The sequence below is a fragment of the Panthera onca genome, chromosome B3 (genome assembly GCF_046562875.1).
Source record: "Panthera onca isolate mPanOnc1 chromosome B3, mPanOnc1 haplotype 2, whole genome shotgun sequence".
Taxonomy (NCBI): Eukaryota; Metazoa; Chordata; class Mammalia; order Carnivora; family Felidae; genus Panthera; species Panthera onca.
Window position 1 is genome coordinate 113,977,447 of NC_138344.1, and position 21,058 is coordinate 113,998,504.

General features: G+C 51.9%; 1 protein-coding gene across 4 annotated transcripts in view; it reads right to left on the reverse strand.

Annotated features, from left to right (window-relative positions):
• The window catches only part of ACTN1 (actinin alpha 1), a 95,733-nt gene that overhangs the window by 35,298 nt on the left and 39,377 nt on the right, over window positions 1-21,058 (reverse strand). For all 4 annotated transcript variants that reach the window (XM_078448098.2, XM_078448097.2, XM_078448096.2 and 1 more), the window contains exons 2-3: window positions 9,997-10,111; window positions 5,223-5,342 (exon numbers count right to left, since the gene is read on the reverse strand). In XM_078448098.2, coding sequence (XP_078304224.1) covers window positions 5,223-5,342; window positions 9,997-10,111 — 235 coding nt within the window. The remainder of the gene's footprint in view (window positions 1-5,222; window positions 5,343-9,996; window positions 10,112-21,058) is intronic.

Here is a 21,058-nt window from a genome sequence, read left to right on the forward strand (position 1 = left end):
AACACACACCATGATGGTAACAAGGCTACCACACTGTGGCTAGAAGTATAAACTGGTTGAAAAAAACACTTTCTGGGAAATAATTTGGCAACAGGATCAAGCACCTTGAAGTTGTTTGACTTTTTCACAGTGAAATCCACCTTTAGGAATCTGTCCCTAGCCAATGATCTGAAATGCAGAGTAAGGTTACTGCATAAAGGAGTTTGTCATAGGGTCATTTATCATGGCCCCAAGTTGGAAACTTCAAGAATATACCAAGTTCGAGGTGTGACTGAGTAAATCCCCAGCCCCTGGCACCCCCATGCTCAGAACCTCCATAGCTTCTCACCTTACTCGGAGTCAAAGCCAGTGGCCAGTGAGGCCCTCATGGTCCCCCCATCTCCTCCAGTCACATGGCCCCCATGTGACTTGTCCCTCACCTCCCTCCCATCTCCACTGCATCTTCTCCTAGAAACCTCCCACCTTACTCCCTGCTTGGTTTTTCTCCTTCTGACGCATGTATGTGTGTATTTTCTCTATTCCCCTTCCAGAACATAAGCTCCAAGGGGGGAATAATCTTTCTGTTTTGCATCGCTGCTTAGAGCCCAGCATGGTGCCTGGCACAGAGAAAGCCCTCCATCAACATTTGCTGAATGAATGAATGAGTGAATGAATGAATGAATACTGGAAGTCACTACACACATGTGGGTGAATGGGTGGCGGTCACCCAGGCCTGGGGCTGGGAGAACATAACCGCACTCAAGCTCTTCCAGGGCAGGACCCAGGTCTGGGACAGAGCACAGCTGGGCTCAACAATTAACACAGCCACTAAATATTACATTCATGACTTTTTAATGACTTGAAGAAATCTTTGTAATATGGAAAGTGGAAAAAGCAAGTATGAAATTTCAGGGACGGTGTTTCAAATACAGGGGGCATTTTTTTAAAGCCTAGAAGAGGCTCTGGTGGTAACAGGGCCACGTGACCTTCCCATCGGAAGAGAGGCTGCTACATGGGTTCCCGCCTCTGCCCCAATCGTGAAGGCCAAACACCCGTGCCTCCTGCTGGCCCGGAGCTCAGCGCCCTCCCAGCACTAAGGGAGACAAGCTCAGGGAGACAGAGTGCCTTATTTCTTGGGTTTTGCCTGCTTACTCCTCTCTCCCTCCTTCCCCTAGAAACCCCCAGGGAGTTTTGCTCCCTGAATTCTCATACCAGATCCTCCGGGAAAGAGGAGAGCCAAGTACAGGCAAAAAGGGGGGGGGGGGTGTTACCACCCCATGCACCACCCCAGCCTCAGGGCCCACTGGCTCCCTGTCCCACCCCCAGAGAACAGCCCTCCCCAGAGGACCGCCAGAACAAACCCTTTTCCCAGGCATCTGTATGTTTGGAGCAGGGACACCCCATCTCACCAGCAGGGGGCTACCACGCATGCTGGGTCCAAAAGGAGGGTCCCAAGGCCACCACTGGGCCCTGTGGACAAAACCACAATGACAGACTACAATGTGTGCCACGGGTGTGGGAAGAAGCGGCATGTTTCTGAATTTCTGGTCTACGGCCAGCCAAGGAGCTGCTCGCATCCTGCATTTACCCCCTGCCCCCACTCCAGGGATGCGGTCGCCTGCACACGATTCAGAGGGCAGAATGAAGACGTTCCACCTGACAGAAACTAGACCTGGATGTCACCACCTCCCAGACCGATGCTTTAGTTACTGCACCCACTACCCCCTCCACCGTGAGGACACGTGAGAGATCATCAAGAGCACCGCCAGGCTCTTGGCCCCCAAAGCCATCAAGCTTTCCCTGCCCAAAGATCTTAACATAAATCCTTCCGGGTCCTCTCACCTGCTTAAATCCCAACCACTCACCTAGGACAAGCCTCAACTCTATGAAGTCTGGACACTAAACCAAGTCTGGTAAAGGAAACCGTGAGGACCTATCCTAATCCCTCCGGGATGTACGGAAGTTCCCTGCCTTCGGCCTCCATCTGAACACCTTCAGGGACAGGGGCCATATGCCCCCCCGCTGGAGAGCACCCATTCCATTCCCGTGGGTTCTGCCCATTATGCAGAATCAGCCTGCCCAGGGGGGCTCCCGGGCCTGGTTCTGCCCTTCAGGGCTCGGCCAGAGTCTAGTCCTTGCACCACATGATAGTTCTTTAAAGGTCTTGCCCACGCCAGGCCTGCTCCCCTCGGCCCAGAATGGCTCCTCAGGGCAACCAGCAACACCTCCCCCCACCCCAGCCCAGCCCCCAGGAGAGCTCATTCCGGGTGATCCCCTCCACCGCGTTTTGTTATATAGTCTACAGCGGTAAACTTCATTTCATTAAAATAAACAAAGCCCACGTGTGGCCTCATCCAGTGTCCTGGCACAGCAGGGCAGCCATCACAGCATGATCTCAGTGCTCACCGTGAAACGGAAGAGAGGATTTCAAAGCGGAAGGCTCAGCCTGAAGCCCTGACTCCTGCAGGCAGAGAGAAGGTAAGGATGATCTCATTTTAAAGGACCCTTTAAAAATCTTTAGAGGAGGGGCGCCTGGGTGGCTCAGTCAGTTAAGTGTCCAGCTTCCAGCCTGGGTCATGATCTCATGGTTCACAGGTTCGAGCCCAGCATCTTGTTCCAGATGGCTGATGGCATGGAGCCTACTTGAAATTCTCTCTCTCCCTCTCTCTGCCCCTCCCCTGCTCGGGTGTGCTCTCTCTCAAATAAATAAACTTTAAAAAATAATAATAAAAATCTTTAGAGGAGTGAGCCCACGTGAAAAAAATTGGTAACTGTGGCCAGCTTGGTTAACAGACTTCTGGGAAGGCCAGAGGTGCTGGGTGGAGTTTGGGCCAGTGTCTGTCTTTGCTCTCCACCCCCTGCTGGGGGGAGCACAGCCAACCTGACCCGCCATTTGGTCGCCGATGGGACAGTCCTATCCTTGGCCCCCGCATGGGACTCCAAGGGTGTCCGGAGTGACAGGAAGAAGTTCAGACCTCAGCTCTGGAGCCCGAACCCCTGGGTTCAAAACCCTAGCAACGTTTGTAAGCTTCTGTTGCCTTGACTGTAAAATGTGGCCAGTGATACCCACCCTACAGGCCTGCCCTCAGGTCAAAGGGGATATCCCATGCAAAGCATCCTGTCCAACCAGGCAAAGAGCCAGAACCAAGCGCTATTCCCTCCCATCTGCCCTTTCCCTCCTCCCCTTTGGACTTCAGAGTTTAAAAAAAAAAAACCAAACATTTTTTTTGTTGTTGTTAGATAGCTGTTAAATTTTTCTTTCTAAAAATCTGGATTTCTGGCTTCTTTTAAAACACTGAAAGATGTGGCGATGCTGGAACCCACATTCCCGGAGAGCAACAAACAATTAGAGATGCATGGCAGGTGCCCCGCTTAGAAGGACATGCTCTCCCAGTTCTCCACAATCCCCACCCATCCCTACGGTCATCCCTGACCCACCTTCTCCATCCTTCACTTCCCGGCCCCAGGGGACATGTGTGCTTGTTCCAGACCAGCTGAGTGCCATTTTCTTTGGTTTCCCAGCCCTGCTTGGTTGAAACTTTTTCTGCCACGTCTTTATTCCTCCCTAACAGACCAACCTACTCTTTTCTTTTCTTCTTGTTAAAAAGCAGAGAATACGTCCCCACTCAGAAAACCAAGTACCCTGCCGTGTGCAAGTCCTTCGAACATTTACTGAGTACCTACTATGTGCATCACGCTGTGAGGAGCCGGCGCCACACGGATGTGGAAGATGCAGTCTTTGCTCCACAGCTGAAGGTGTGCCGGGCCACACGAGGCCCTACCCATGACCGCTCAAGCATTAGCTTGAGTCCCCAGTAAGGCAGGGGATGGCAACATTTTTCTGTAAAAGGCCTGACAGGAAATAGTTTCAGCTTTGCAGGCCATATGGTCTCTGTCGCAACTATTCTGCCAATTGTAGCGGGAAAGCAGACACAGATAATATGCAAACAGACAGGTGTGGCTGCGTTCCAGTATTTACAAAAACCCGTGTCAGCCGCATTTGACATCATGGACTACACTTTGCCAACACCGTGCTAACATTTGTGTTTGATATAGCAAAATTCAATCCTTCAATTTCTAGAAAAGAAGGGCGCCAGGGGCTTTAAATTCATCAACCAGAAGAGAGATCTGCTCCTGTGATTTACTGGAGCAAGTCCCCCACCCTCTTTAAGAAAAGGCCGCTCTCCAGGGGCATCTCTCTGGGGTCATGCGGACCGGGTCTGAGTTCTGGTTTTGCCATTTACTGCCCTTGGGACCTTAAGCAAGTTATTTCACCTCGTCAGGGCATCCATTTCCTTCTCATCAAGTGAGGATAACTGGGGCCACCAGAGAGGGCCACTGTGAGGGTTAAATGAGATCACTGGTACACAGGGCTTTGGCACACCCCCTCCCCAGCGTATGTGCTCAGCGATCGCAGCCGTGCACACACCTTCAATCGTGAATGAATGGACGGAGACCCTTTCCATCTCTAGATTTCTGGTGCTGCACGGCAGGTGCCCACTAAGTCCTGGCTGAGTCCTTGGGACACAGTCCTGACACGACCTGGTTAGGGTGTCCTATTCTAATCACCTCCACCCTCCCCAAATCCTTCAGAGCCGCCCCAGTGCACACAAGAAACTGCACTGCCTCTTCTAAACCATTAAGAACAAGCTAATAACAATTTATACTGAGCTTTAAAGTTTTTTTTTTTTGTTTTTCTCAAGTGAAGAAAAAGAGTCAAGAAGCTAATAGGCAGAGGAAAGCTATTCGGAATGTCCCTGAATGTCCCGGAAGGCTTCTGGACATCAGTCTTCCCGGGACTCTGTGGGGCCTCGGGGCAGCCCTCGCTGTCCAACCCAGTCCGTGTCTGACACTCTCCAGGCAATAGGATTCCCCACCCCGGGCAGCAAAGTGCAGGCAGGCCTTCGGGTGAGGGAAGTAGCATTCCGCTCACATGGGACCCCATGGCACCAGGATTAGGCTGGGAGTGTGGAGGAGGGGCTGGCACTGGGGTGAGGACCAGGGAGCTGGCCCTTGGCTTTCCAGGAGGCAGACCCGGGGGTGGGGGGCACAGAGACTGGATGGAAAGCGTACTTGTTACATGCAGAATCCACAGGTCGACCAGATGGAGGTGCCGGCAGCCTCACTTCCAAATGCCCCCAGCGATGAGGGACCCCGGGAGTCAGGGCAGAAAAGGCCAGGAGAGCAGAGAGCAGAAACTCAGGCTCCTCAGAGGAGCCAGCCCACCAGCAGGCCTCACTCACCTTCGGCTCCAATGGACACGAGCTTGACTCCCTTGCTGGCGATGAAATCCAGGGCCTTGTTGACGTTGGAGATCTTGTGCACTCTCATTTTGCCTCTCTCCGGCTTGGCCAAGCGCTCCCCTGAATACAGACCGAGAGGGAGGGCAGGAAGGGTGAGATGCTGTTTCCGGGGACCCAGGCTGCTGCTCTCACGACCCCCTCGCCTGGCTGCGAGCGAGGGCCACGCTGGCAGGAAACAACAGAGAGAGCTGACCCTGCCTCTTTTCTGCCACTTCTCAGACCTGAACTGCTTGCCTCCACCCAGCAGATCTGTAGTAAGCCCCCCCCCCCCACCAATCAGGGACTTGGCTGGGTGCTAGGAATAGAGGGGTGAATGAAACCGTTTCCTGCCTTTGTGCACTTACGGACCAGAAGGAGATTCAACAGAGAAACACACAAGTATATGCAAATGAGCAAACACCAAGAAGGATAAATACTTAACAAAAGGATGCAGAGGAGCACAGGAGGAGGACAAAGGGCTTAGGGAAGTCAGGGAAGGCCTGTGAGTGGGAGGGCAGCCAGGCCAGGACGGCAGGGAGTGATGTTCAAGGCAGAAAAGGAACAGCACATACAAAGGCCCTGAATCCCTTCTAGTCTGGAACGTTTGGCCTGGGAAGGTGTGTCGGCACTCTCGAATATTCTGGAAAAGTTCCTGGCGTTTGAATGGAGCTGCCCACAGCCTCCCTCTCTCACTTGAAACCGCTGCCTCCCGCAGGGACATCGTTGGCTTGGCTCCAAGTCAACCCCCCCACCCTCACTCCACCCCCTCCTCCAACTCAGGTGTCAGGCTCAGAAGCTGTGGGGAGAGGATGGTGCCCCCAACAGCCCACTAAGAGCACTTTCGGCTCAGAACAGAGGCACTTGGGGCCTTCTCGAAACTATTTGAAAAATTCATATGCCTAACACGCGCGCCCATACTGGGGGAAGGGCACAGAGCAGTAAAGTCTCTAAGAGGCCAGGGGCACCAAAGGGCTGAGAAGTACAATCCTAGAGCCCCAGACTCAGTACGCCTGCACCTGCCACGGTCTCCAGCACAGCCAGCTGCACACCCCTCTGTGCCACACCAAGCACGTGAGCCGCCTGGCTGAGAGAGCTCAAGGGGCTGGGCGGCCACAAGGTCAGAGCAGCGCTTCTGCAGGGGGCCTCCCGGCCCCCCAGCTTCTAGGGAACAGACTTCCTGCTACAGATGGGATGAGGCAGTTCCCAGGGAAGCACAGCTGGGCTTTTGTGATTAAATCAGGACTTTCCACTCGCGGCCGCTGCTCAGCCTCTCCAGCAAGGTACCCCGCCGTCCTCCCGGGCAGATGACACGCCATATCTTCCCACAGGATGGATGGAAGCGGCACCCCATCCCGCCCCCCGCCCCGAAGGCCCTCCTGCTAAAGACCCAGCCATTAGGTCCCACCAAGCCCGGGCTCCCCAGCCAGCTGACGGCTGTGCACACCGGCTGGAACAGGACGGCGGAGGCGGTCAGGCCAGCAGTTCTCGAACTTCAGACACCCAGCCTTCACCTGCCTCCTACGTTTCTGATTTAGGAAGTTTGGGGCGTGTTCTGGGAATCTGCAGGCTGACAAGCAGTCCTGTGGACTCTGGTGTGGGTGGCCCAGGGACGCTTCTCAGAGAACCTCTGCAGGCAGCAGCCCCTTCCTTCCGTCACTCTATCCACCTCAAGACACTCAAGGAAGAAAAGGCAACGTCTCAGTGACTCCATTCCTCCCACTCCATGGGAAGAGACAAGCCCGCTTCACGGACGCACACCAGTCCCGTTCAGTGGGGACACACTGGCGGCTATGCAGAAAAGCCCAGTTCAGGGCATCTGGTCACTCTACTATTTGCCAAGCATCACCTACATGCCGAGTACAATCTGAAGCGCTTGAGACACAGAGATGAGACCATCCCTGTCCCCAAACAGCTCAGGGTAGAAGGGGGGGAAAAAAACCAAGTGAGCCAAAAATGATCATGCCACGGGGAAACTAACACAATAGAGGAATTAATGGGGTGTGACAGGAGCCCAGAGGAGGGCAGCCACTCACGTGGTGAAAGCCTTCCTGGAGGGAAACCCCGAGCCGAGTTTTAAAGAATGAAAAAGAACAACACCAGGTTTGTTTAAACGAAGAAATGCTGGAAGAGGAGGCAGGGAAGGATGCTCTAAAAGGCAGTTAAAGGAAAACAGTATGGCAGTTCCTACAAAAAGTTAAACATAGAATTACCATATGATCCAGCATTTCTACTTCTAGGTTTATACCCCCAAAGAATTGAAAGCAGGGACTCGAACAGACATCATCCACTCATGTTCACAGCAGCATCTTTCATGATAGCCACAAGGTGGAAGCCGTCCGTCCAAATGTCCCATCAGATGAGTGGATAAACAAAACGTGGCACGTACATACAGTGGGATATTAGCCTGCCAAAGGAAGGAGATTCCGACACATGGTACAACACGGATGAGCGCAGAAGACGTCACGATGAAATAAGACAGCCACAAAAGGACACGTGTCCTGTATGATTCCACTGTCATGAGGTGCTGAGAACAGGCAAACACACCGAGACTGCAAGAATGGTGGCTTCCAGGGGCTCGAGGGAGAAGGGATGGGGAAGTTAGTGTTTAATGGGCTTGGAGTCTCTGCATGGGATGATGGAAAAGTCTAGAGATGGATGGTGGTGATGGCAGCACAACACTGGGAACGTACTGACTACTTCCGGGTACAATTAAAAATGTTCAAAACGTTGGGGGCATGGGTGGCTCAGTTGGTTAAGCTTTCAGCTCAGGTCATGATCTCACAGTTTCGTGAGTTTGAGACCCGCGTCAGGCTCCATGCTGATGGTGCAGAGCCTGCTTGGGATTCTCTCTCTCTCCCGTTCTCTCTACCCCTCCCCCATTCATGCTGTCTCTGTCTCTCTCAAAATAAATACTTTAAAAATGTTCAAAATGGTAAATTTTATGTTATGCAGATTTTACCACACACACACACACACACACACACACACACACACACACACACACAAATTCCCCACCCCACCCCCCAATGCACAGATTTCACCTGCAAGGGGTTATTTAGAAGTATTGGGGGGAAAAAGCCAGTTGGAGCTTATGCAAAAGCCCAGAGGGTTTCCAGAAAGCATGTCATTGGTGAGGACCGCATGTCTCTTGGGGTGGCAGAGGGTCTGAGGTCTGATACCTTTTTGGGAAGTTAGTTGAAAACAAAACAGGTGCCAGCTCACAAAGGATCCTTCAAGCTATGCTAAGGAATGCGGGCCGCAGGCTTCGAGCCCTGGGGAGGCACTGAAGGGCTCTGAGCAGGGAACAGGGAGACCATATTTGGGCCGTCAGATGGTTCCTCTGGCTGTACTGTGGGTGATGGACTGCAGCGGCGGGGAAGGAGCCAGGTGGGGGTTGCAGGCCTCTGTGGACCACCTAGGTGAGAGCTGACCCAGGGCCACACTGATACCACGGTAGCAGAGGTTAAAAGGATAACGGCAAGGGGCGCCTGGGTGGCTCGCTGACCGTCCGACTTCAGCTCAGGTCATGATCTCACGATTCGTGAGTTCGAGCCCCACACTGGGCTTGCTCCTGTCAGCACGGAGCCCGCTTTGGATCCTCTGTTCTCCTCACTCTCTGCCCCTGCCCCGCTCTTTCTCTCTCAAAAATGAATAAACATTAAAAAAAAAAAAAAAAAAAAGAAAGGATAACAGAACGGACAGAACTCGAATGCCCAGTTGGAGACAGAGGAAGAGCGGTCTTTGATTCCTACATTAGGTTCAGAAGGACAAGATGGAGGGGCGCCTGGGTGGCTCAGTCGGCTGAGTGACCGACTTCGGCTCAGGTCATGATCTCACAGTTTGTGAGTTCGAGCCCCGCGTCAGGCTCTGTGCTGACAGCTCGGAACCTGGAGCCTGCTTCCGATTCTGGGTCTCCCTCTCTCTCTGCCCCTCCCCCTCTCATGCTCTGTCTCTCTCTGTCTCAGAAATAAATAAACATTAAAAAAAAAAAAAAAAGAAGAAGGACAAGATGGAGACGATGAGAGGAAAGAGGTCTGCCGGGGCCAGGGCTGGTCAGCGCAGTTTGGGACACACTGAGGGGATCCTGGGGGGCATGTGGGTGGAGATAGGGTTTGAGAGAAAAGGCTGGACTGAGACCAGGTCTGGGACTCACTAGGGTCAAGGTAGAAGGTAAAGTGAAGAGAGTAGCTATGATTACCCAGTGTATGAACCAAGGTGAGAATGTTGGAACCACCGACCCCTAAGGCATGGTGGAGGAAAGGTATTCATAAGAAAGTGGAAATGTGCATTCAAAGGGAGCTGCCCCTCCAGATTTCTGGACATCCAAATTCTACACGGGGGGCCAGATAAGCGAGTGGGATCATCTGGATATAGGCAGATGGGTTCTAGTGGAGCTGAGGTTTGGAGATGGTTACATAATGACCCCAAAGTCCAAGCACTCTGGAGGGGAAGGGACCTCCGAGACCACCCTCCATACTCCCTCGTTTTGCAAATGAGGGTGCTAAGGCAGAAAGGCAGTGACATGTCCAAGGACACATGGACGGCTGGCCGCAGCAGAGCCGGAAGCAAACCCGGTCTCCTCGTCTTAATTCACACAGGTCGCCCCTGAGTTCTTGCAAGAGACCCACAGCTCACCACGACCAAAGGCAGAGCAGAAGCAGGTGGCAGACAATGCTCCCAAAGCAGCCGAGCCCAGCAGGCAGCACCCCGTCTCGGCCAGGGCGGCCCACCTCACCTGAGATGACCTCCAGCAGCAGCATGAGCTTTAGTCCGTCCCGGAAGTCCTCCTCGATGTTCTCGATCTGCGTCCCCGCCTTGCGAAGGTGGGAGTTGCACCATGCCGTGAACGTCTGGGCAAAGGAAAGACGAGCAGGCCGTCAGGCTCCCCACAGGCCCCACGGTCTCTGAAGCCCTCACAGGGGCCTCCGGGGGTCCCCAGGACCCACCTGCCTCATGCCCTTTCCAGCTGCTGTGTTGGCACCAGTGGGATGGACAAAGCAACACGTCCTTTAACGCCTCCCCAACCAACCTTCTTCCAAAAACACCACCCCGTCCACAGCAGAAGGGCCAGCAACTTACCTCTTGGGGTATAAGGCTTAGTTTCGATCTTCACAGTTACAAGGCAGATCACCCCAGAGGTAACACATTAAGCCTCACTAATTAATTAGGGCAAAACAGTTCGTTAAATCCTTGTCCACTTGGCAGGGACAAGGGAAAGACTTAGTAAGTCTTGTCGGGATCAGAGTTCAGAGGCCCGGGATCAGGATAAAGGAGAAAACGGTGAGCATCCTGATGCCCGCGTGTGTGTATGTTTGGGGTAGGGATGTAGAGCCACCTCAAGCTGCAAGAGCATGAGGAAGAATTCCAGGAAGGTTATCTAAGGAGAGAAAATGAAAGACCGTCTATATTGTAATTTTCTAGCCGGTGGGGACAGAGCAGCAACACTGAAGCCTCTTCTGTAGCAACCAAGCAGTCCTGTGCCAACAGCACCACCTTGTGGCTCAAACAAGGAACAGGGTGACTCAACAAGCAGAGAAAAAAAAAAAAAGCGCGTGCTTCAATTTCCCACGCCCACCTAAAATCTGGGCAGGGGTCTCTCCCCAGCTGCCACATTCCACGGGAAACAGAGAGACGAACTCTCTTGCTTCAGATCCAATCCACTTCTTGGCAACTCCACACTTCTATGCATCAACCAAACGGCACTCAACTACATGGGGGCTCAAGGGCCAACGTCCAGCCCCCCACAGCAGGGCCAGTCAGCATTCTTCCCACCTGCCCTGCGAAGTTGCAACAGTGAGCAGTGTGTTACTCAGCAGCAGCAGCCGCCCCAGAACTACCCTCCTCAGCAAGGTCACCAGACTCATGACCCCCCCTCCCCCACCACTTCCTCTTGCCCCGGAGGAACAGTTAAGTGGCAATGAACTGGCAGAAGGGAAGATCGCCACACCGGTGACCATCAGGGGAAAAGAAATGGTTGCTTAGGTTTATAAGGAAGAAATACAGAGCCTGTGAGCAGGAAGAAGGGATAACCATTCACGTAGGTGGGGAGAAGAGGCAGTATTATGACACCCCCAGTTTTGACCTTACCTTTAAACCATGCCTCACTAGGAATTTACCAACATGGGCTACTTCTCTGTCCCTGCAAACACACCTCCACTCTGTAGGCCAGTCTGCTCCCGTGAGAGAGAAGAGGCGCGTATGTGCTCTCCAAAAGCTTTGCGAAGGTTGGCACATAGGCTAAGGGTGGGCAGGGGGCCTAGACGAATCCTCAGCCTGGAATATCCTCTAGGTCACGCTTGGCTAGCTCATGCTCATCTCCCAAGATCAGGCTAAGATATCACCTCCTCCGGGAAGCCTTCCTGACAGCCAACTGCCACATCTGGGTTGGGGCACAGAGCCCAAAGCACCCTACACCCACTCCATCATTGCCCATATCCCACTGCATGTTCCTTGCCTGGCCACCTGCCAGAATGGGAGCTCCTGAAGGTGTGGACTCAATGCTCTCCCCAGAGTCCCAGGCACAGAGTCAGGGACACAGCAGTGACCAAAAGAGCAAAAACCCCTGCCCTGTGCAACGGACATTCTAGTGGAAAATTGGGCAACTGTGGAAGGAGCCAGTGAGAAGCTGATGTGAAGTGAGGGGGCCTAGATGATCCCACTGCGCCTGTGGGTGATGCCGGATGGTATCAGAGCAGGGGGCCACACAGTGCCCTCAGGGACCCTCCGGAAGTGTGAGACGACAGCTCAGAGGAAAGGGCAAGAAGGAATATTTACTGGGTGCCCTTCCTTTGTGTTGGTGCTACAACCTGGCAGGAAATGAGAGGGCACTTAGCCTTTATCTTCATTTTGTTAAGACTATTTTGGTTGTTGTAAAATTAGAGTGTTAGAGAAATTTTTTATCTTGAAGATAATTTATTTTGTGGTTCCATATTCTCCCCCAGCTGCACCTGTCCACATACTACTGCCCGGATGTCACCACACTGTGTAGTTAGCGGGGGGGTGGGGGGGGGGGGTGGGAGTCTTTCTTCATTTACCACCATCTTGGATTTCCACAGCGCCTTGCTCTCATCTCCCTTCCAGGCCCACACTCTGCCAGTGCCTGGAGTTTTCTACAGACCGGAGGGTAAGTGGATCCACACCCCTCCCACCCCCCCCAAGCAGGGGACAGTTTCAGTCCTAATGTGGCCAGAGTCCTGGTGGGAATCACCAGCACAGCTGGGGCCTGTGAAATCTCACTGTTTATCACCCAGTTGTGGAGAGGGGTTGGGGATGAGAGGAAGAGGCTGGTTTTGAAAAAAGACACTGCTTTTGCAAGAGGAAAATGCTGTTGAAAGCAGCCAGCCCCATTTCCTGGGGAAGCCAGCCTCAGAGCCCTGGGAGACAGAAATGCACCTATGTTTGCTCACGTCTCCCACACAAAACCCTGCTTCTGAGGCCTCCGGGACTGCGCTTCGCTAAAACCCTCAGTCTTGCATCCCGGGCCCCACTGATGATGCCTTGAAGGGGCGTCTGAGCACCTCCCAAATAAGACAGTTCCACCAACAAGCAGCACCCATCACGCAACTCAGGCTTACATAGGAAATGGCGGAGGTAACTTGGTGACCGAGAACATGCCTTCGAGATATACCAGATCTGGATTCAGTGCTTAGATCTACTCTCTTCAAGCTGCGTGACCTTCAGACTACCCTCCCTAAACTCTAGTTTCCTGAACAGTAAAAGAGAGAAAGTGACGGCATGCTTTAAGTCAGGAGGATTCACTAGAAAACACTTAGAAAGTGCCTGTCACTTAGAAAAGTGCACAATCAATGGTAAAGGAGGAGAAAGGGTAGCTCCCCTGAACCTCCCGGTGGACCCACCACTCTGTGTCCCCAGCCTGCAGCCTTCCCACCAAACTCTGCCTGGGGCCCACCCCAAAAGTGCGGCCCTGGGTTCCCAAGAAGACACTTAGTGTGTCTGAGAACGCGGATGTGTTACGGGAAAGGACTACAATTGTGTGGGGTGCAGAAAGCATGTGACTTTGACAGCGGCCTTGTGACTCCTCAACAGAGGAGAGACTAATAGGGCAAAGAGTGTGTGGGGGGGAGCGCGGGGTGGGGGAAGTACAGCACCAGCAACGTGGGCATCCAGGCACACCACGCAGTGATACTCTTTCCTCCAGCGTATGGCCCCACCTGTTGTGTCTGAGACACTGAAGATTCACGCTTCCCTGGCCAGGGCAGCGCTTCAGGAGCTCCTTAGTAAAGGATTTATTAAACTGTGGTTTCAAAGCCCAGAGCTCAAGTAATTTCCACAAGAAACACGAAGGGTGGAGGTGTCTCAATTGCTGGTGAAGACGCACGAACAGACCTTGGTCTTGACGCTCAAGCTCCAACATTATGACCGAGGAGGACACTTGCCCCTTAGCAGTGCCCCAGGGGTCCAGCAAGGAGGAAAAACCAGCAGCCACAATGGACGTCCATGGCTAGAGACCCAGGGCCCCTTGACCCCAAGCACAGGGAGCAGTGCTATCCCAGCAGGGCTATGGTCCAGTCTCATTCAAATGAAGGGCAGAGGGCCATTTATTGCCTTAGTCCCCACCAGGCCAGGCCCCATTGGACCTTCCCCTTGCTCCAACTGCATCATCACTGGGTCCCTCTTTGGCTCACAGACTAAAGAGATAGAGGGAACCAGTGGGCTTTCTGTGGATGCACGCAGTTGCAGAAATGGGCTCGGGAAACATGCTTGGGGCGCCATGCTGGAAGTGCTCGCAGGTTCCCTTTCCCATTTCACCCTCCTCCAGCCCTGCGGCAAGTTCTGAGGGCGCTGGACAGAGAGAGGGGGGCTAGCGGAGAACCTGGACCCCGTTCAACCTCTCACTGACCTTGAATTATCTACCCGTATCCCATCTGGATTACCCCATAGGCATGACTCGGAGGCTGAACCTTTAAAGTCCAGCGGCGTTCACAGCCTTGATCTTGGTGGAAGAAGGGAGTGCAAAACACGAGATGCTGAAGCACAGGAAGGTCACTCTACAGAGTGAGCATCTAAGAGCCTGGAAGGGTTCATTCTAAAGAAGACAATGCAACCACTTCTGGTCAGGTGGGCACCTTGGGCCAGTGACACAACAGGGCTCTGCCTCAAGGCACTCATCTGTAGAATGCGGGGTAATATGATGGGGGTAATAAGAGCATGGGGTTGGAGGGGCCAGTAAGACGATCTGTTCAAAACATTGAAAAGAGCCTGGAAGAGAGTGACTGCTTAATAATTACCTATCATTACTGCTACCACACTAATTAGAGTTATTGCAAGCTCCTGCTGCCCAACATATTTCACCAAAGAATGTTAGAGCTGGGAAAGACGCTAACATCACCCAAGTCAAAGCCTCACTTCACAATGGAGGACACACGACCAGAGAAGGCAAGTGGCTTTTCCCAGGCCACAAAGTTGGGTGTGTTCACAAACCAGCCAGCCTCCTGACTCCCAACCCCACACACTTTCTGTTCCACCAGGACATCGTAGATTTCAGATTCAGGTACAGGTGGGCTGAATCTTGTGGAGTATCATTGAAAATGGGTCACTATGAAGTGAAAATACCAACCAGACAGGATCTGGATGACTCCGGTCAGCACTGGCACAGAGTCTGAGCTGATGAAACGTCAACAGAGCTGGCGTGGGGTGGGCAGCCTCTCCGGGGGCCGGGGGCAGCGTGGTGGAGAGGGGTGAGGGAAGCAGAGCCACAACACAGGCAGGTGACCACCAAGACATGGGAAAGCGTTCTGGATGGTGAGTGGATCAGAAACACGTCTTTGCAGGGAACTCTGGGAACTGGGGCTCTTTGACCAGGAGGACAGAAGAGAGGGCTCAGAGGCCACCCCAAATAGCTGAAAGATCTTCCTGTGGATGAGCAAATCAGCTTGCTGGGTGCAGCCCCAGGCGGGACAAGGCAGAAGCAAAGAGCAAGCCTGACCTGCATCTAGTCCCAGCTCTGCCCCTGAGTGATCCTGAACAAGGGACGTCACTTCTCCCACCCTCAATCTCCACATCTATAAAATGGGTATAAGAAGAGAACCCACCTTGAAGGATGGTGAGGATCAATACAGCAACACGTGGCAACTGCTAAGTACAACCACGCACACATCAGGTTCAATGAATGGTCACTAGGTGGAGGACAGGAAGCTTCCGGGAAGGCTGGAGTTCAATGTAATAAACAGACCTAATGTTGGATGTACAGTGTGCTATCTGCCAAAGGTATGTGCTTGGTGAGGGTGCTAGGAAAGGATCCAAGCACCCCTGGGGGCCGTACTAAGTAAGGTCCCTTATAACTCTGATTCTTTGAGAGACCAAGGCAGTCCTTGTTCCCTTAGAGATATGTTTAAGGAGCTCAGTTACCAAGAGTCACACTTAAATGTCTAAACAGGGCTTCTCAGCCTCCGTACTATTGACATTTGGGGCTGGTGACTTCTTTGTTAGGGGTGGGGGACCTGTTCTATGCATCACAGGATGTTCAGCAACATCTCTAGCCCCTCCTGTGAGACTCCAGCAACAACTCCCCATCTCAAGTTGTGACAACCAAAACTCACCCCTAGCTGAGAACCTACAGAAGACAAACATATGCCCTAAATAATAAGATTAGCAGCTAACGTCGCCTAAGCACTTACTTCTGGGTATTGTACCCCCCTTTAAATCCTGTATCTTCACGGCAACACTGCGAAGCAAGTGCTATTATTCTTTGCCATTTTACAGATGAGGAAACTAAGGCTCAAGGAGGTTGAATGCATGAGCAAAAGGGGCAAAGGTAAGAAAAGTCGGACTGGCTAGTCCTCACCGCCACGTACGCTCACGCGTCTTTCTTAAAACATTGGCCCTCTTGGGGACAGCAACATGGGCACAGAGAAGAGGTTGCCAGGGTACAAGACGGCAGGTGACAACTGGAACCCAGCTTCAGTATGAGAGTGGGGGTGATGAGGGGACAGGAGCAGCCTCTGCCCCATTTCACATGGGAACATAGGCCCTCGGTTGCCAGCTCTCCAATGAAGGGGAGCTAGAAATCCGGCCCTTTTATATGAATCCCCTAGTTTTTAAATGCTCATACCATTTAAAAATAAGACATCCCACAAGCCCCCAAAAAGCTGTCACCAGGATAACTCTGAATTCAGACTCATAGGGTCCTACGGCATCTGGCTGGCTTAGTCGATAGAGCATGCAACTCTTGACCTTGGGGTTGTGAGTTCAAGACCCATGTTGGATGTAGAGATTACTTAAAAATAAAATGTTTTTTTAAAAGGCAGGAGGGGCACCTGGGTGGCTCAGTCAGTGAAACGTCCGACGTCAGCTCAGGTCATGATCTTGCGGTCCGTGGGTTTGAGCCCTTCATCGGGCTCTGTACTGACAGCTCAGAGCCTTGAGTCTGCTTCGGATTCTGTGTCTCCCTCTCTCTCTGCTCCTCCCCTGCTGGTGCTCTGTCTTTCTCAAAAATAAACATTAAAAAAATTTTTTTTGATAAAAAAAAGAAAAAGAAAAGACTCAGGGTCTCTGGCTCCACAGTGGGAAAACATGAAATCTCTGTAAGTCTCCTAACAAAAGAAGCAGCACACGCAGGAACATCCAGTGTGTTGACCACAAGAACACAGCAGTGCTTAGCACAGTCCCCTTCTCACACCACAGCTGACACCAGCCATCTAGGGATCTGGCAGTAGGGGCTGACGGGACTTCCTGTCAGAGGTAGCAGGGGCTCCACTCATTTGGGCCTGATCAAGAACTGATCCCTGTCACCAGGGATGACAATTAGATGTGCCACGCACACCGCCACACTTTGTGAACTGAAACAAAAGAACCAATGTTCATTTACTACATTTGCAAAAATCAGTTTCTGCTAATTCCCACCGCAGGGTGTGTACAGTGACGAGGCCTCAACACGTCACAGTGGGCCGACTGGGTACAACCCCCGGGGAAAGAACTACAATGGGCTCATGCCCAGGGCGGGGGCACTATTCTGGGCAAATGACGCTGAAGACAGAAAAGACCACGCGTGTGAAAATGTTTTTGCCAGCATTACTGGAGAGGAAGAGATTAGAAATGGCCCCAAATTATATTAATAAAGTATCAGTAAATTATGATTCATCCACTCAGTGGAACACTATACAGCCAAAATGAGGGGTTCTGAAATCATAGACTATTATGGGAAAAAAAAAAAAAACCCTTAGATATAATTAACAAAAAGCGGGATACAGAACTGTGTGTGCTGCGGGTTTGAAACTACGTGAGTGATCACACAAGCAGGAAAAGCACCTGAAACAAAACACATCCGAACGTGCACAGTGCTGGCACTCCAGTAACTAATGTCCGTGACTTTGTCTGCTTCCCTTGTCCAGGCGTCCGCAAACGTCGCTGGTTGTTAACGATCTGCTTCCCCCTGCTAGCACTTTCCTTTCTGATGTTTACTCACCTCTGCGCACAATCCAGGCCGTCCGCTCTTGGCTGACCTCACCAGAGAAGCCTCCGTTGACAAAGGTGCCTTTTCTACTGGTGGCGCAACAGAGTAAACAAGATAACCCACCTGCAGCCAAATAAGGCCGGCGTGGCGGCGGTGGGGGGAGAGCAGCGCCGCCTCACTGAGCCGCCAGGGCCCGGATAAGTCACCTCCACCCCTCCCAGCTACGGGACCCCAAATAAGTCCCTCACACCTTGCAGGCTGGAATCCAGCAACTTTCCCCAGCATAACATGCCTGATTAAAAGACAGAAGCACAGGGGCACCTGGATGGCTCGGTCAGTTAAGCGTCCGACTTCAGCTCGGGTCATGATCTCACGGCTTGTGAGTTCAAGCCCTGCGTCAGGCTCTGTGCTGACAGCTCAGAGCCTGGAGCCTGTTTCAGATTCTGTCTCTGTCTCTCTCTCTCTCTGTCCCTCCCCAGCTTGTGCTCTATCTCTCGTTCTCTCTCTATATATATATAGAGAGAGAGACATTTTTAAAAATTAAAAATAAAAATAGGGGCACCTGGGTGGCTCAATTGGTTAAGCGTCCGACTTCAGCTCAGGTCATGATCTCGCGGTCCGTGAGTTCGAACCCCGCGTCGGGCTCTGTGCTGACAGCTCAGAGCCTGGAGCCTGTTTCAGATTCTGTGTCTCCCTCTCTCTCTGACCCTCCCCCGTTCATGCTCTGTCTCTCTCTGTCTCAAAAATAAATAAACGTTAAAAATTTTTTTTTTTAAATTTAAAAATAAACATAAAAAAAATAAAAGCAGCACAAATGGGAGCTACACTGTGATGTATAGACAGCATAATGTATAGAATTATCAAGAATCGCTATTGTGCACCTGAAACTAATGGAATGCTGTGTGTCAACTAGACTTCAATTAAACAATAAAAGACAGCACAGCCAAATAGAGCACCAGGGACAATCTTTTGTTCCTGTGTAGGGCTGATTCTGATGGGCGGGCTCCACTGCTTATCAAAAGAGGCCAATAAATTCCATATGGATAGTCTCATCTCAAAGGACTCAAAGTATGATCAGTGTTTCAGTCTCAAGACCGCGAGCTCCTACCCTCACAAGCGGACACTCTCAGTAGTTTACAGGATCATCCACGAAGGCTTTACGCCAGAGTATCCCTGGAAGGACACACAAGGACCTGCAACAGTGGCTCCCTCCAGGGAAGGGATCTGGGGCCTCCTGGCTGAGGAGGGAAGGACATTTGCTTTTCACAGAATACCCTTTTGTTTCTTTTGAATTTTATACCATACACAGTCATTACCTAGTTTAAAAAAAAAAAAAAAAAAAGAGCTCCGCAAATATTAGAAAAGTGTGCCTAGGGGAGGTGGAGCCTGGGTGGCTCAGCCGGTTGAGCATCCGACTTCAATCCAGGTCATGATCTTAACAGTTCGTGGGTTCAGGCCCCACGTCCGGCTCTGTGCTGACAGCTCGGAGCCTGGAGCCTGCTTCGGATTCTGTGTCTCCCTCTCTCTCTGCCCCTCCCCTGCTCATGCTCTATCTCTCTCTGTCTCTCAAAAATAAATAAATGCTAAAAAAATAAAAAAAAAAATTTTTTTTTAAAGTCTGCCTGAAAACATGTACACTTATCTAAGTCAGACCTCTGGGGTAGGATATAGGGAACTTCCCATTTCTCTGGGAATTTTTTTTTTGTGGGGGAGAGGGATCAGTGCTCATGTATTATCGGGGGGTGGGGGGGAGGGAAACACAGAAATTTCCAAAATAAAAAAGAACAATAAAAAAGATAAAAAAAAGGAAAAAAGTATCCCATGGATGTGAAAAACTTTCAAGTGCTTCATCAGGGTCAACTATTACCAAGAAAGTCATCGTTAGGGGCGAAGACGAGGATAAACCATCCACCCCCCTGATAGTCAGTACCCGTTAACTGCGGAGGAAGATGAAGGGCAAAACGCCCCTGGCCAAGTGGCCCCAGAAAACCCCCCATCTAGGATCTAAGCGTCTTAAAGATGAAATATGGCTTCTCCTTCTCAATCCCCCTCCCTGCAGTAGAACAACCAGGAACCTGATCTAGGCTCTAAGTAAAACGTCAGGTCTTCAACCCCGAGACCCCCACCCCCCTGCCCCGCGGGTGCTCAGATGCCAGCCTGGGTCCACCCCTCCTCTGCCGCCGCTGGCTGCAGTGGGAGAGCGTCAGGCCAGGGCCCCCCTGAAAGGGCCAGGCCAGCACACGTGCACAGGGCTCAGTTCTCTGCAGCAGCTGCCGGCACAGCCAGGGTACCTTCTCTCCCTCAGGCCACCCTAGAGACCCTCTGGTACCCACACGCTGCCAGTGCCGCCAGGGCGTGGGCACTGGTTGGTGTTTCTAGGCGAAGAGCTGCCCGGAAGTGATCTCAGATGCCCGCTGTTCTGGTAACATAAACAGGAGTATCTGGTTAACTGATCAAGGGCACGCTGCCAGCCTTTCAAAGCAAGCTGTCAGCTGGCTCGCTCAAAGATGAAAAGCAGAGTCTTCAAGAACATCTCCACCCAGATCTATTTACTTTCTCCCCACCTGGGAGTGGTTGCTGACGAAGTTGAGAACCACCAGGCAGTTTCCTCTGTTTGGAAAGGGTACCTCTAACAGCTTGGCCCCCCCACCCCCCACCCCAGGTCATCTAAGTGTTGGGGTCCTGGAAACTCAGGGCGGCGGGGACATCCAAGGGAGCTAGCTAGACTTTCGAACTGGGCGGAGCTGGTTCACCTCTCACTAGCTTTCTTTGGACAGGATTCTCAGTCTCAGGCTCAAGATGCCCACCTGTAAAATGGGAATAACAAGACCTACACAGCCCAGCATCAGAAAGGACCAAATTATATCTCACAAGCTCAATTAAAGACATCCTGGTGCTGTGTTCACAGCAGGCACTTAAAATTTTTTTTAATCTAGAGGCAAACCATAAGAAACTCTTAAATACAGAGAACAAACTGAGGGTTGCTGGGGCGTGGGGGGTGGGGAATGGGCTAGATGGGGGATGGGCATTAACGAGGGCACTTGTTAGGATTAGGGCACTGGGTGTTAAATGCAAGTGATGAATCACTAAATGCTACTCCGGAAACCATTATTACCCTATACGTTAACTAACTTGGATTTAAATACAATTAAAAAAAAAAAACTTCACCCAGCTGGCCTCTGTCACTCGCTGGCAACGTGACTTTAATTAACCTGTCGAGGCCTCAGTCGCTTCACCTGACAAATGGGGACACATAATATCCCTACTTTGCAGATTGTTGTCAAAATGAGGGCAATGGAAGCAAAACAGAACAGAGCCAGAGCCCAGAAATGTCCGCGGTCACACGGCTCTCACTTCCCATCCCTTTCTGTTCAATCAAGGTTAA